General features: G+C 44.3%; 1 protein-coding gene across 5 annotated transcripts in view; it reads right to left on the minus strand.

Annotated features, from left to right (window-relative positions):
* Nucleotides 1-3,137: 3,137 nt before the first annotated feature.
* CTCF (CCCTC-binding factor) overlaps nt 3,138-15,873 on the minus strand; it is a 34,838-nt gene continuing 22,102 nt past the window's right edge. For all 5 annotated transcript variants that reach the window (XM_066557396.1, XM_066557398.1, XM_066557395.1 and 2 more), the window contains 9 exons: nt 15,537-15,707; nt 14,768-14,901; nt 13,328-13,448; nt 12,392-12,541; nt 10,918-11,078; nt 10,045-10,227; nt 9,509-9,644; nt 6,738-6,905; nt 3,138-5,731 (listed from right to left, as the gene is read on the minus strand). In XM_066557396.1, coding sequence (XP_066413493.1) covers nt 5,550-5,731; nt 6,738-6,905; nt 9,509-9,644; nt 10,045-10,227; nt 10,918-11,078; nt 12,392-12,541; nt 13,328-13,448; nt 14,768-14,901; nt 15,537-15,707 — 1,406 coding nt within the window. In that variant the 3' untranslated portion in view covers nt 3,138-5,549. The remainder of the gene's footprint in view (nt 5,732-6,737; nt 6,906-9,508; nt 9,645-10,044; nt 10,228-10,917; nt 11,079-12,391; nt 12,542-13,327; nt 13,449-14,767; nt 14,902-15,536; nt 15,708-15,873) is intronic.

Consider the following 15,873-nt stretch of genomic DNA (forward strand, 5'->3'; position numbering starts at 1 on the left):
GAATGCCCCAGGCCTTCTGTCAAAGTGACAAAACTGCTGTCCCAAAGCAAGGGCGAGAGGCAGAAGCCAGGTGATCTCCTTGGAGCAACAGGACTGAGCACAGCAACCACTCCACTCATCCAGGAAGGTTTTGGACCGGGAAGTGCTCCTGTGTCCTGTGACACGCTGCAAAGCTTCCCTGGACTCAGGATTTCCCACTGTTAGCTCAACTTGGCCCCATTAGAAACTCAGGAAAGGTGCTGAGGGAGAGGCAGAGCTGCTCTCAGCCAGCAGCCTGAGTCCCTGTGACCACCACCCACTGGACAGTTGCCTTCTTCCCCTAAATTGCCCCTTTCTGACAAACTTCCAAGCTCCAGGCTGAAATCTGCCAACCAGGAGCTCACCAAGCTTTCCCAGAGGTTGAATGACATGGGAGAAGGTGGTCCCTGGACGGGATGGGTGAGACCAACCTCTGCTGAGGCACCTCCTCGAGCCTCTTGAGCTACATCAGCAGAGGGATGAGCACCAGCAGGATGAGGGGCACAGTGCAGTCAGCAGCCACCAGCAGCAGTCCTGGCTGGATCCATGTTTTTTCCAGGATAGAGGAGGCCAGGATATTGGAATCTGAACTTCTAAAAGGGCACCATCTCCCAGCTTTGGCATGCAAGGATATTCAGGGCACAGAGGGAGCAGCTGTCTGTCCCCTTTCATGCATCAGAATGGCTTCTATAGAAGACCAGAAGCACAGAGGAGCTCCAGGCAAGCTGCATCCAAAGCCCATTCCCCAAAATACTGGTTCCCACATGCTGGAACATTCTGAGCAGCGGTGGAGCAGGACATGTACTCCAGGAGTGGGGCAGACATCCATGAGCACAGGTGTTCCCTGCCTTTATGCAAACCCAGGCACATCAGGATGTCCAGAACACCTCCTCTGTGTCCAGCAGAGGGAACAGCAGCCCAAGCACCAGGGATGGCAGCCAGGCCAAGCAACTGGCAGAGGCAGCAATGCTCCTTGGATCCATCCCAGCCCTGGCTTTCCACTCAGAGCCCGAAGCCCAGCTTTTCCAGCACTGATAACAGCTCTTGGGTTGAGCAGAATTGTTCTGTCCACATTCAGGCTTTGGATGCTGCCCTGGATGTGTGTCCTTGGCAGCAGGCTGGGATATTGATCTGCATCTCTCCAGAACAGCTCCTCCGAGGGCGAACCAGAAGCCTGCAAGAGGCACAAGCAGAGATCCCTGCCCAAGGCAGGAGCCTCAGCTCAAATCAAATAAAACCCAGTCTGCATAACAGAACCATTGACTGAGCAAGCACAGAGAAACCAGGTCAACTGAGCAGATAGCAAGGTAACATGCCAGGCTGGGGAAAAAGGGAGGGGATGGCCACAGGGTGACAGCTTCCATCCTCAGTAAACCTCTGCTGGGGTCTGTGAAGATAGTTCTAGAATCAGAGCACAATAAAAAAGTTGCTCAGAAATTGCTCCTCTGATCTGGGTTAAGGGCTAGGGTTATGCTTAGGGTTAGGGTTGAGGGAGCCAAAGAGCCCAGAGCTCCAGGGACACAGGTGCTGGAAGAGGCAATTACAAGGGCATTGCACAGGTGATGTACCTGTGTCAGAGACTGGATGTTGCACATCTCACCACCTCTTGGATTGCCAGTGCCTGTGTCTGGTGGGAGGGGCTGGTGGGGCTTGGCTAAAGGTGAGGCCACACCCTGCTCATCCCCAAACCACCCATACCCTGGCTGAGCTGTCAGTCATGGACTCCTGGCGTGGTGCTGCTCACCTGGGCCCTGACTGGCCAAGGCAGTGCCACCTCAGGAGTGGGCACATGAAGGGCTTAAAGGATGGAGCATGAGGCCAGCACATGGTCACAGCCCATAACCCTTCATGGAGTGGTGTTTCCTCAGATGAACACTACAGAGGCCACTCAGCACCAACCATACCTGTGGTTTTTGGACAAATACACCTCTCAGCTCTTGTCCTTTCAGCCTCCCATTAAGCTGTTCACACACTGCCACCTCCCCCAGCTCTTTTGAATTCTAAGAGAGCTGCAGCACTTGGTTTGGTGTCACCCATGTCTGGGTACAACAGCATGAGCTGTTGCACATGAACACTCACACAGACCAAGGGAGGTCTCTGCTGGACCACGTGTGGCACCTCCTGGGGCCACCAGCTAAAACAAAGCCACTGCACCATCCTTCACACCCCACTTGTCAGCACTGGGTTGAGCCACAGGGTTTAAGATATGATGGAATTTCTCATTACAGATCCCAAGGACACCTTTGGTTTTCCTACTCACCACAAAGCCTCCCTAGCTCCAGGCTTATGTGAAACCACCTCAGCACTGCCTCAGACTAAAACATCTTTGGATTCTGAGCACACAAGCCCCTTGCCCAGCTGGGAAAGCACTTGAGGATTTACCCATTTCTCAGCCAGACCTGACTTCTCACAGAAGCAGTCCTTACACCACCTCTCCCACCTGCTGCAACAAGGCTCCAGCCTGCTCAGGACTCCGAGCTTCCACCTCCAGACAGGCTTTCCTTGGCAGGTCATAGAAGGACCATCTCAAGATCAGGGACAACGAGTCACCAAACACCTAGTGAAAGCCAGAACTAGCAATTCTTGTGCTTGGTTACAGCCTCCTGTAAAAGAGTGTAAAATAAAGTAGTGCCATTTGCAGTGACTCCTGTACCAGCAGTAGGAGGTTCTATCCTGAACTTGCAGTGACTGCCCACAGCTGGCACCCTAAGCTGCTGTCATAGGTAACCAAAAAAACACAGCACAGAATCGCCACAAATGTTTCCAGAATGAAATGAAAACAATATTCCTGTTAACTAAACCATCAGCTATAACCATTTAAAAATCACAGTCAAAACAAACAGAAGTAACAACTACTCCCATGTTACTGCAAGCTCAAGCTGTCAACACCAACATTTGCATTTTACATCCTCCTTCCTCTACACACAGAGCAGCACACTCTGATTTAAGGTCATGGACAGGTACCTTGCATTTGGCATGGGGCAGAGGAACATCAGCAGAGAGAAAGGAGCCAGTCCTGTTGACAGCATCCTTCTGGGAAGAGAAGCTTTTCCATCTGGAGATGGCTGCCAGGTCACACCATGGATGTACACAAAGAAAGCAGCCAGTGAGCACACGTGTTAATCCGTTATTATTTATTAGCTGTACAGCAGTATATTCTCCTTCCCAGCTTTCAAACCCCATTACATATTTTATAACAGTATTTTTTCCCATGTTGGCTTCCTAAAATAATGAAAAATATCACACAGTACAGCTAAGTACAAAAATGCATCAACCTAGAGTCTGATAGCTAAACTGATAGCTCTCTTAAAAGCGATACATAGAAGAAAAATTTGTTTGAAATCAGCAAGACTGAGGCTCTATAAAAAGCTTACATATTTTAACATGTGACATTTTCATATACAGGCATCATTTGTATTTCACATTATTCCTTTTTTTGTCTTTATCAGAGATTCAAAAATTGTAGAATTACTGACCTATTAATAAAATTTCCTGGCCCAGGTTGAGGGCTGCAGTGACCCACTCATAAATCACCACTTTTGTCTTAACATAGGATTCATAAACACAAAATACAACTACAAGATAGAGCAAAGAAAATGTATTTATGAAATTATAACTCAAAAAGGTTAATTATATGTTTTAAATTGGTTGGATAGTCACATCCAGAGGGCAGTGGTCAACAGCTCAGACTCTGGATGGACAGCAGTGACTGGTGCCCCTCAAGGGTCCATACTGGGACCAGTGTTATTCACTATCACCATTAATGGCATAGATGAAGGGATGGAGTACACCCTCAGCAGGTTTGGGAACACCAAGCTTAGGGCGCAGTGACACACCTGAAGGACAGGGCCATCCAGAGGGACCTGGCCCTTGGGAATCTCATGAGGCTTAACAAGAGCCAGTGCAAGGTGGTGCACCTGGGTTGGGGCAACCCTTGGGATCAATCCGGGCTGGGAATGAACAGATCCAGAGCAGCCCTGGGGAGAAGGACCTGGGGGAGCTGGTGGGAGAGACTGGACATGGCCCAGCTGTGTGTGCTGGGCTGCATCCAGAGCCCTGTGGGCAGCAGGAAGGGGGAATCCTGCCCCTCTGCCCCACTCAGGTGAGACCCCACCTGCAGTGCTGCATCCAGCTCTGGGGTCCCTGGGACAAGGAGGACATCAAGCTGACGGAGCGAGTCCGGAGGAGGCCACAAACACGATTTGAGGGATGGAGCACCATTCCTATGAGGAAAGACTGAGAGAGCTGGAGTTATTCAGCCTGGAGAGGGTTTTGGGATGACCTGATTGTGGCCCTACAGAACCTTGCAGGGATCCTACAAGAGTGCTGGAGAGGGACTTTTGGCAAGGGAATGGAGAGACAGGACAACAGGGAATGGCTTCAAACTCACAGAGGGCAGGGTTAGATGGGCTGTTAGGAAGAAATTCTTCCCTGTGAGGGTGGTGAGGCCCTGGAACAGGTTGTCCAGAGAAACTTACTGCCCCATCCCTGGAAGTGTTCAAGGTCAGGTTGGACAGAGCTTAGAGGAAGCTGGTCGAGTGAAAAGTGTCCCTGCCGTGGCAGGGGGGTAGAACTAGATGGTCTGTAAAAGTGCCTTCTAACCCAAGCCAGTCTAAGATTCTATAAAATACAATTTTTTTGTGCTTCAAAACCAGATTTCACATGTGGGTTTCTCTTGTTCTGCAAGCAATAGTTTGGGTACATATTTTCTCTACCTTATCAACAGCTTTTCCAACATTTACACTCTATCAATTCTCTTGTCACTTAGTTTGAAAGGAATTAGAATACTGGGACTTCTTTAAACTGCATTTTTGCATACCTCTTAATTAATGGAAAAAGATTAAAATGTAAAAAAAAAAAGTTATTTACAAGCTTGACCATTACAGAAATGCTTTGCAGAAAGCAAAGCATATTAAGGACAGAAACCAGTTGGAGCATGCCAAAACTACCATGTGCAGCCGACTTGGAGAACCGGAGCTACTCAGTGGGAGAAAGCAAAAACAAAAAAAAAAACAAACCAAAAAAACAAAAAAAAAAACAACAAAAAAACCAACCAAAAAAACATTTCAAAAGTCTAGAACCCTCCCAAGTCTGCATTTACAGTTAAAAACACTACTGAGAGAAGAGGCTCAAGGACTCTGGGAACTGGAAGGGCAAGTCCGGAGTGGTTTTCCACATACTCTAGTCAAGGCTTCCACTTTTGTATATTAAAACTTGGTGCATGTAAACACGGCCCTTGGACCAGCTTTACAATGCAGTTCAGAGCAAAACTAAATCAAGCATCTCAGAGGAAACCCTCAAGGACTCCAAAATATTTCCTAATGTTCCATGATCCTGTAATGCTAACATAAAACAGCAAGTTCTAGTTAAATCACATTCTAACATCGTTTTATTTCCCAGTATGTTTGGTAAAATGGTCTAAAATGATGCACTTCCCAAAGCCAAGAAAAAAGATTAAAAGGAAAAAAATAGATTTGAGCCGCTTAAACACAGCCCAGGCCAGTTCAGTCAGCCAACGTGGTCTTCCTCCATCACCGGTCCATCATGCTGAGAATCATCTCAGGGGTGAGGTCTCCATTGGGAGCTTCCACTACAGCAGGCTGAGCTTCCTCCTCTTCCTCTGCTGTTTCTGCATCAGGTTCCTTCTTCACTTCAACTATAATGTTTTCAATTTCACCAGTGTTCTGGTCTTCAACCTGAATGATTGCTGCAGCTGGAAGGGCAAAAACAAAGGAGGAGAGGGGGAGAAACAGATTATTTTATTGTTTCCAGAGCCAGCCTGCATGCCTCAAGCAGGTCTTTGGTAAGACTATTCCAAGGCAAGGGAAGGTGAGGCCCACAGCAAGCACTGCCACATCAGTGGGGAGCAATTCAGCCCACCTCACTCACCCAAGCATCAAGCATTATTTTCTTGCCCCTTTATGAAGATGGGCCCCCAGTGCCACAGTTCCAGTGTGCACTTTCATATTAAAACATTTTTCAAACAATGGATTTTGTAAAATAATGGACAAAATCAAACCCTATATCAATATATAGGCCTAAGACAAAACTTAAACTTCAGGGGAAATTAGTGATGACAAATTCAGCATTAAAAGTTTCCACAGAATAACCCCAGAGAGGAAACAGGCCACACTTGTATCACTGAGCAGACAGCCAAGCCACTGAGGAAGCCACCACCTCCTTAAAGGAACTAATTTCCCTTTCCCATCCTACTCTAAGTCTAAAATGTATTTACTTCGACTTTGCACAGTTACAATGTCTATTCTTAACCACATCCCTGTGGAGTTGAAACAACACCTTCACTGGTCCTTGCTCAGAACTAACGGCCTGAAGCAAGTTCACTTGTGGCAAAAGCTAGCCAGGTAAGAACACCATGATGTTTTTACTGCCAGCTGTTTTCCCAAGGACTGTATGTCAGCAGAGATACCATAAATGGTACAAAAAGAAGTGAGCACTTTGCACAACTATGAAATGAAACAATACCAAACAAACATAATGGCCTTTCTTTTCTAGCCTGGCCTGAAGTGGCCATGTCCCCTCGTGACCAGGAAACCCTTGCAACAAATTTCAAGGTGAGTTCTTAGCAATGCAGAGACAAGTACAATTACCCACTTTTAAAATAATCTCATTTGCAGGGATCACATCTATAAGAATGGCCAAATCCAAGGCAAAAGGTGCTCAAGCAAGCAGGGTAAGGTGAGCCTCAATCAGTGACTTACGCTGGGATTGTTTTGGTTGCGCAGCAGCTTTGCCTGGTGGTCTTCCTCTTCTTTTCTTACTGGGAGGTGGTGCAGGAGCCTCTTGCTCAACTTCTGGTTCAGCCTCAATTTCTACTGCTGTCTCCTCCTCATCTTCATTATCATCCAAATCTGGTTCAGCATTTTCCTCTGTAAGAAAGGATGTCAGATAAATCTTCAGTTTTAACAAAAATAAAACACATCCATCTACAGAGAAGCACCATCAAATCCCATCCAAAAGGGATGGATTTGAAGGAGTCAGCTCTGAGAAAGAAGGCAAGTAAGGCCTTTGTTCAGAAGCTGCAGGCACAGACTGTTAATCTGTTACCCTCACTTAGAGGGAACAAGCTGTCCTTCAGAAAGCAAAAGGTAATTTAATTATGGTAGATTATTTGGTAAAAGCTACTCTGCACATGCACAAAGGAGCTCAGAGACAATAGCACAAGGAAGACCAAATAACACAAGGCTGGGCTACTCCCAAGCCTACCAGAGGGTCCAACAGCCCATCCAAGTCCCACCTGCACAACACAGAGGAGCATAGCATTGCACAATGGAAGGTGGGAGCCCAGATTCACAGCTTCTGAGGAACAAACATCTTGTCCAGGACACTCCCAGAAGAGCCACCAGGTTTGAAACCCATTCCAATCATGGGAAGCAGCTCTTGAGATTACCTTTGGTACTATGGGGAGTTAGGGAATTCCTGTTTGGGACACAATGGGATGCAGGAGGAAGGCCATTTTGGATCACAAAGGACTATTTGCAGGATGTTTAGGGAAGGGAATGAGCTGATTTCAAGAAGTGTGGGGAAAATAGAGGGGCAAGAGGATAAAAGAGGTAGATCCCATGTAAATTGCTGTAGCAACCATTCCAGGATCTCTGTGAAACAGGAGAACCCCAACAGGCACCCAAGAGCCAGTCTCCTACCCTTCTAGCTCTACACTTCATTCTTTACAACGTTCCTTAAACCTAATAGATGAGGACCATCAACACTTTCAGAATGCTCTGGGCAAACCCAGAGCAGACAAAAAGCAGTGAGAGATGTCCAAGAGAATAATATTGTTTGGACAGCAAAATGATTGCCCTTAAATTTGTAAGGCTGTTCACTAGAGGAGTAGCTTCACTCAAGAATACAAGGGGCACAAGGATACTCCCTTTTATCTGACTAAAGGCAAAAACCCCAACCCACACTGGGGCATGTACATGCTGCATGATTTTACAATCACTCAAGGGATTCTCCCCATGAAGAATTTACTGGATTTCTCAGGTCCCACTTTTTAAGAGATTCATTACATTCTCCCCTCAACTCAATGTCCATCAATTAACATTCTGTCTAATGTTGGGCAGCCAGGAGACAAAACCATCATTCACTGTTTGGTCTTTCCCCCATCCCCTTCATTAACACAGATAGGTCTATTTCATCCCAGCTTTGCTTATAATTTTTAGATATTTAGTAGCTGCCAAACCTCATGAAACTGCAGAAATCCAAATAAACACAACAGTGAATAATGCAATTCCTCAAGCAGGTGATTAGCGCATCTTTTTTACAGCTACTCAGCTCTCACTGGTCAATTCTTCATATCTATCAAATGACTTCTGAGGTCAACCCACACTTGCCACTTCTACTGAGGCTGAAGGGATTCCCTCAGCACAGAGCCTGGCATCATTCACTGCATATCATCAGCTCATTAAAAAACCTGACTTTTGACCAGCTTCCCCTACAAAAAACTGCTTTAAACTCAGACCAAACCAACTAAATAAAATGTGAGTTTTCAGAACAGGCTGAACTCCCAGGAAGATTTCAAACCAGATACTAAGAATGCAATACTCCAGAATGCCACATTTTGAATTACCTTCCATCAATTATTTTACCCTGCCTCCATTACCTTTTCATGTTTTAAATGCACAATTTGTTACATGTGCTTAATTCACCCGATACATTCTTCTAAAGATCTATACAAACATGAGTTTTAGCATCAATTTCTACAGTTTTTGAATCAAGGTTTGCAAATCATTTGATCATACTCATCCTAAAACTAGTTTGCCATATGAGATTTTCAGATATGCCTTGTCTAGCCAGAAAGATCCCTGTTCTCTCAACCTACACCCCTTGATTAATTAGATAAAGCACTCCAGATAAAAGAGACTAATCAGCAACATTCCTTCTGCAAAATCATCTTTGAACTGGTTGGTCTTGAGACTCTACTTGGCTCTTCCTGTTGAAGACATGATGATGTTTTTCCTCTACCAGGAGACAGGAGTAGGACTGAGTTTTTCCTTCATATAATTCTCCACCACTCCCTTGGATGTTGCCAGCCTTTCTCCACAGAACTACCAAACTATTCAGTGGTGGAGTTGTCTGGACACGCCACCCAGAAATGCTGAAGAATGATCAAGTATCATTTCACAGCAATGCACTGCAGAACCACACAGCCTCTTTTGGGACTCTGAAAAAAAATTGCCAGAGAGTTTCCCACACAGGCAGGACAGGAATGGCACAGCTGACACAAGGGGTGTCAGACAGTGTTTTTTAAACTACTGTCTTGGATCAGGCCTGGGACAGCAGGCTCTGTATTATCCCTCACAGGCAGTACATCTCTCTCTACTTGGCCATGTATCACCATATTCTGTGTTTGCCAACCAGACAAGACTCTTTTAAGTGCCAGAAGAAACCTGCAGAACTGGCAAACCAGCAGCAAAACACACAGAGTGAATCACAGACCTGTAACTCTCAGAAGGTACTGAGCTGCTCTTACCACTATCAGAGGAATCTTCTTTCTTCGAACGCATCTTTCTCTTTCGGCCACGTTTGCCTTTCTTTGTCTCTCCTCCATTCTCTCCTTCCCCACCATCTAGGCCAGAGCAGTTATCAGCATGTCTGGCCATTGTGTTCTACTCAGTGAAAGATCAAAAACACAAGAAAAGTTAAAAGATGCATTGAATTCAAGATCAGACATTCTGGCTCTGTATTTTCAAACACGTTTCTGGTAACTAAGTCTTTTACTTTTTTTTTTTTAAAGAGAGATTCTTTAGGGGAAATGGGTACATTCATTAACTTTATGAATGAAGTTGCATTTCCACATTGCTCATGATGTGAACACTAATGTTTGCTGGTACCAATTCTCAATTCCCTCTCCTCTCCTTCCCTCTCAAAGAGAAGAGCTCTATTAAAAGATTATTATTTTACCCTTTACCTCACCCATCTTTCCTTCTGGGTAAACATTTCCCTCCCCTTGACTAAAAAAGCCTCATTCCACCCCAACCCTCTCTAAGTCAAAGCATATTCCCTTACCCTGCGAGTGAATGTTTTGCCACACTTGGAGCAGACAAAGGCAGCAGGGACAAAGTTGGGGTCGTGGTATCTCTTGAAGTGCATGTCGAGGAGCTGCTTCTGGCGGAAGGTTTTATCACAATGGCTACAGGCATAAGGCTTTTCTCCAGTATGGGTCCGTTTGTGCATGACCATGTGCCGCTCCTGGCACGGACAGGAAAAATGGAAACTCGTGTCAATGGATACAGAAAAGTGAATTTTCAGCTAAAACGAGGCCAAAATTTTATGGTTAATATCAGGAAAAGAATGATTCCACAGCAGTGCAAGAACATCTTGATTGATGGCATATTTAGTCCTAGCTCTTCCCATCCTATATGGACTCTTATTCCTTGGTCAAGGGGTACATCAAGGTTATGAATTAGAAGGTTCTTCTCTACAGGACAGAATCACACCAAGAAAAGGCCACTTGGAGTCTCCTTTACACCCTTCAAAAATTTAGACAGCTAATTCGATCTTGACAGCTGGTTGTTGCCCTGTTTTTTAAAGTTCTTCTAAGCCTTCTGATGTTTACATTCTTGTAATGAACTGTCTAGTGCACTTTATGCAAATAACTTATTGTTTTGCATTCTTTTATGGAGGAGGAGAAATTTGATTGACTGTTGGTTTGTCCAGTGTCATTGGAGAGGTGGCACTGTCATCCTCCAATCAACTGTCTCTTTTGGAAATCTATAAATGTTGGAGTCAGAATTAAACTTTCCCTCTCTTTTACCTTGGAGAGTCCAGTGTCCACGAAGTTTTTATTTTGAGTGACATCTGGTCATAGCTAAAAGCTAAGATTTCCATCTGTACTTTCAGCTCCTGTCCTAACACTCTTAAGGGGTGCCCCCAGCTTACCTGTCTGCAGGCATAATCACACTGGTCACACTTGAAGCGCTTCTCGTTCTTGTGGGACTTTTGATGCTGGATGAGGGCATACCTCTCATGGAACACGGCGTCACAGTAGCGACACTTCTTGCCCTGCTCAATATAGGAATGCTGCTTCCGCAAGTGGACACCTACAGGAAAAAGAATCAAAAGCTTTCACCACCGTGGCTTTCCAAGCATGAAAGATGAGCCCATGGTCCTTCAGTGATCCTCCCAAGCTCAGCCAAAACAGTGGAATTTAGGATTCAACTAAAAACCTGAAGGACTCACAAGTAAAACCAACCAGAACAATTTCTAGACAGAAAGAGCTCCCAGAAAAACTTCATTAAGATTTTCCACAGGATTCCAGATTTGGTTATTACTTGCAATCTGTGCTGATTCAGGATACTTGAATTTGATGACACATGATTGTCAAACTAAAGTGTCTTGTGGACTGCCATGTTTAAGACTAACTTGAATTGCCTGGATACAGCCAGAAGCCAGGTAATTCAGTGGGGGGAAACAGGATTTTCTGCAGGATTAGAAATCAGAGTGATAGGACTAGAAGGCAACAGGGATACCAGCAGATAATCCCCGAAAGGTTTTAGTCACTTATTTAAAATCCTCCAACTAAGAGCATACCACAGCTGCACGAGGTAGCTTAGGGTAGATTAAAGCATTATTACAAGAAAAATTCTTCATAGCTAACATCAGTTTTCCTCTGTTGTAAATCAGCTTGTTTGCTCCTGACATTCAACTGACTGCCTTTCTCTCAAACTGCCTCTCACTGTAGCACTTGTCTTTACTGGAAGGGAGCCTGCCTTCCCATTACTTGGGTGATAATTCTGTTTAAAGACAGAAAGTCCTGCCAAATCATGGCTCCTTCCTTTCCCTCAGCTGCTCTGGGCACGATATTGTTTGTCACCTTCTAGAAACATAAGAGCTTGCCTGCTGGAATCACACTGGGTACTGCTCACTAGATCAGGAATGTCCTACTGCAAGGACTCAGGGCTTTTTTGAGCACACAGCTCCAAATCCTGGAAAGTTAAATACTTGCTCTAATTCAAATCTTTTAACTTGATGAAAATATCTGTGCATGAAACAATGGCTCCAATGTGCAGGAGGTTAAGCCAAGTGATCTTGCTTTTTAGATCCCAATCCTTATGCTGTTGAAATCTCAGTCCAAGTTCAATAAATGCCTTGCATCTATGGGCAAACAGTAACTTACCTTGTATGTTTGGGAAAAAAAAATCAAATAATGAGAAGAAACTGAAAAATGTTCTAACTTGCAGCTGATAGAAGCTAAAGGTGTGTTTTACTAGCCCCATATGTGAAGCTGTGCTTCATGTTGTGCAGTTACCAAACTGGGTACTGGGCTAAGAGACAGCAGTTGGGTTATGTGGACTCTAAATTCTGGGAAGTTTTGTACCATCTTCAGCAAATGGCCACGTTTGGAGACACATACCCAGGTCACTCTTTCTTGCTATAACAGTATCACAGTGAGGACAGTGGAATTTGGCCACATTCTCCGTGTGCTTCTGCAAAATGTGCATCTTCATGGTACCGCTCTGAGTGAAGCGAGCATGGCAGATGTAACATTCATATGGCTTCTCTCCTTCAGGAGCAAAAGGAAAAAAATGAGAACAAGTACTTTTATTAAAAAGAAATCTCACCAAGAAACCCCAAATAACCTCCCAGAAACTTGCAACACACAGCTAGACAACAGAAATTTTAATTTTACAAAGTGCTCAATAACATCTTTCTCTGCAAGTTATAGCTCCAGTAAGTGTCTTTCTACAAAGAAACTAAAGTTCAATCCTTAAGGAAGTTAAATTATTCTTACTCTGAGAAATACAGGCAAGATCTACATGCTGCCAGAAGAGAGCAAGTGACATCAGATTTTTTGGGGTGGAGGTTCTGAATGTTCATGTATACATAAAAGGGCATGTTTCTCCCCATCAATTTTAGCAATATGATTAATTTGGCACTGCAGTAACATTCTGTGCTAAAATCATCCCTTATTTAGATTGAAGAAAAAATTAGCATCTTTATGAACTAACATGCATGAGATGCTTTTAAAAATGCACTGAAGCATGAAACTACAAATGGCTTTACTCTTCAGCTGGAACACTGCAAACAGAAGAAGTTTCTTCTGTTCATACTAGAGGTGCCTGCATTTTATCACCTCACAGTCAAACTAGAAATCAGAATCCAAAGCTCATTTCTCAGTGAAGCAATTTAACCTGGTTTTAAATTTACAAGTGCTCACAAAACACGGTGCATCCTCTTCAGCTACACTTTATAAAGGTTTTATATTAAACTACACAATAGTATTTGTTTGCAGTGTGTCAGCAGACACTGCAGCCTCAGCACCCTGACACTAAGAACATGGCATCAGTACCGGAGTGGGTCCTCATGTGCCTCTTCAGTTTGTAGGTGTCTCTGCTGGCATAGCTGCACAGGCTGCACTGGAACGGGCGCTCCCCGGTGTGCGAGCGGATGTGGCGTTTCAATTTGCTAACCTGCAAGCCAAGGGCAGGACTGAAGTTAGCACAGATGAGCAGGCCAGATTGCCAAAAGCACAAAAAACCAGTCAAGAGTTTAAGGTAGTTTATATTTACTTAGGCACAAAACCAAACAAGCACATACATTTCAGTATGTGCCATTTTCCCATTTTCATAGTGCCATTTTCCCATTGCTCCTGCCCACTCTACCTCGCTTCCCAGCTTCACTCCCAGTCTTGCCTGATGCTTGTTCCCAAGAAGCATGGGAACATTAGACTCTGTGCTCACCTTACTGTTATTGATCATCTCAGTATCTGAAGACACCCTGAAATTTTAAAATATCCTGGAGAGATACAGGGAAGTGATGTGGGGAAGCTTAATTATTTTCTCCTCCTGCTTTTATTTAGAAGGTACAAACCCAGCTCAAAGCAAGAACACCAACGGTATGGCATTTTCTACTCCAGCCTGATCATGCTGCTTAATCATCAACTTATGCCTACAAAAAGCAGCATGACCTCATAAGGACCAACTTGGTTATTCTTTCCTAATTTATACTATGAAAACCTCTGCAACATAACTTATTCAGCACTCAAACCACAGGACCAGAAGTGACAGCACTGCAGGCATAGCGTGGGCTGAAAAAAAAAAACCCTGAAGCCCCTACACAAGCTCTCCCACTGTAGCCTTCTTCCACTGTAGACATCCCATTTTTTTTTAAATTATGTAGCTCATCATCTGGCTCAAATTTCCTTTCACAGTATAAAAGCGGTCCTATAAAATATCTAACAATACTGCATGGAGGGAAGGCATTCAAGAATGTCTAATCTGCTCAGGCAAATTAAGCTATCATCTAACATTAGCAAAGCTGCTTTTCACCAATACTGAGACAAAGGCTCATTAGTTTTAGCTACAGACACCTTCATGGCATAAACAGATGATGTGCAGAATGCATGTTTCTAAAATGGGAAAGCACTGTGGACTGAAAGAACATCCCACTGCAGCAGGAAATGTCTGTCTCCTTCAACACGAAGCACACCACAACTCCTGCAATCAGCTTAAAGGACAAATCATTTAAGAAACTGTGACAACTATTGTTTCCAAAGAGGAAATGGGTATCACCTAGAATTTCTGTTAAGTGATCTCAAATTGCTTTCTGATTCACTGAGGAAACCCCACCATTTGCTTCCAAGAGCAGCCCTGATTTATAATTTCTTTTTCCCAGAGCCTTTCAACCAAATGGCCAAAGAAGAAATGCCTAAGAACAAGAGTTTGTAACAGATGGTGAACAAGCTTTGAAGTGCACAAGGAAGCAGTCAGCACTGTAACAAGTCCCATACCTCCACACTGGCATAGTCACACATGGAACATTTGAATGGTTTCTCATGGGTGTGTTTGTAGCGGCGATGCCGAACCAACTCTCCACTGGTCACAAAGGCCATGTCGCAGTCTGGGCACTTGTGAGGGCGAGTACCTAATGGTGTGCAGCAAGACAGGAAGACAGTGACACAGAGATTTAGTGACAAAAGAAAATATAGGGCAGCACTGGTTGTGGATTTTATTTTTTGTTTTTGAAGTGAATTAGCAAGACTGCTTTCATGTTCTGAAACATTAAATTAGAGCAATTAGAATGCACAAAAGTCAGAGGTTTTGTATAAATAACTAATAGATTTAAGATCTTAGAGAATTAATATCCTTTCAGTGAGGAAATAGACTCCTGTATTTTTGTACCACTTGGTTGTTTACACATTAGAAACCAGCCAGTCAGACGTAAGTTCAGTAAGCAGAGAAAATGAGGCATTATGGATTACACTCTTTTTTTTGGCAGTAAGGCACAACAAGCTGAAAACATGAGTGCTAATGCCCAAGGCAAAGAGAACATTTCTATAACTTCAGGTAACTTGAGATCAAGCCCAGGATCAATTTTGTACCTGTGAACAGGATAAGCTCTGCACCTGACCTGGCCAGGCAGAAAACAACTACGCTGTTTCCTCTTTTTGAGCTTGCTCCATAAGAGAAGGTAGGAAAACAAGAAGAGTCTACCTTCAATCTATTTGTTTTGATGGCAGAGCAGACCCTAAAACACAATAAACACAAAACCAAGAGTACCTGTGTGAGTGTTGAGGTGGTTCCTCAGCAATGTGACTGTCCTGAAAGCCCTGCCACAGAGATGGCACTTGTGTGGTCTTTCATCGGTGTGGCTTTTCATGTGGCGGTCCAGGTTGGAACGACGTGGACAAGTGTAACTGCACAGCTCACACTGGAATGTCTTCTTTACACCTGGTCATGAAGGAAACCATCTTTAGCCTTTGACAGTACTGTGGTTTACTGTGTAATATAAGAGGAAAGATTCTTGGGAGTGTAAGTACTGCAAGGAACCACCATGCACCACTAAATCCAACTGCATTGCCTGTGGCTGGTTTTGGATTAAATTTTCACTGGAATG

The sequence above is a fragment of the Molothrus aeneus genome, chromosome 11, assembly GCF_037042795.1.
Source record: "Molothrus aeneus isolate 106 chromosome 11, BPBGC_Maene_1.0, whole genome shotgun sequence".
NCBI lineage: Eukaryota > Metazoa > Chordata > Aves > Passeriformes > Icteridae > Molothrus > Molothrus aeneus.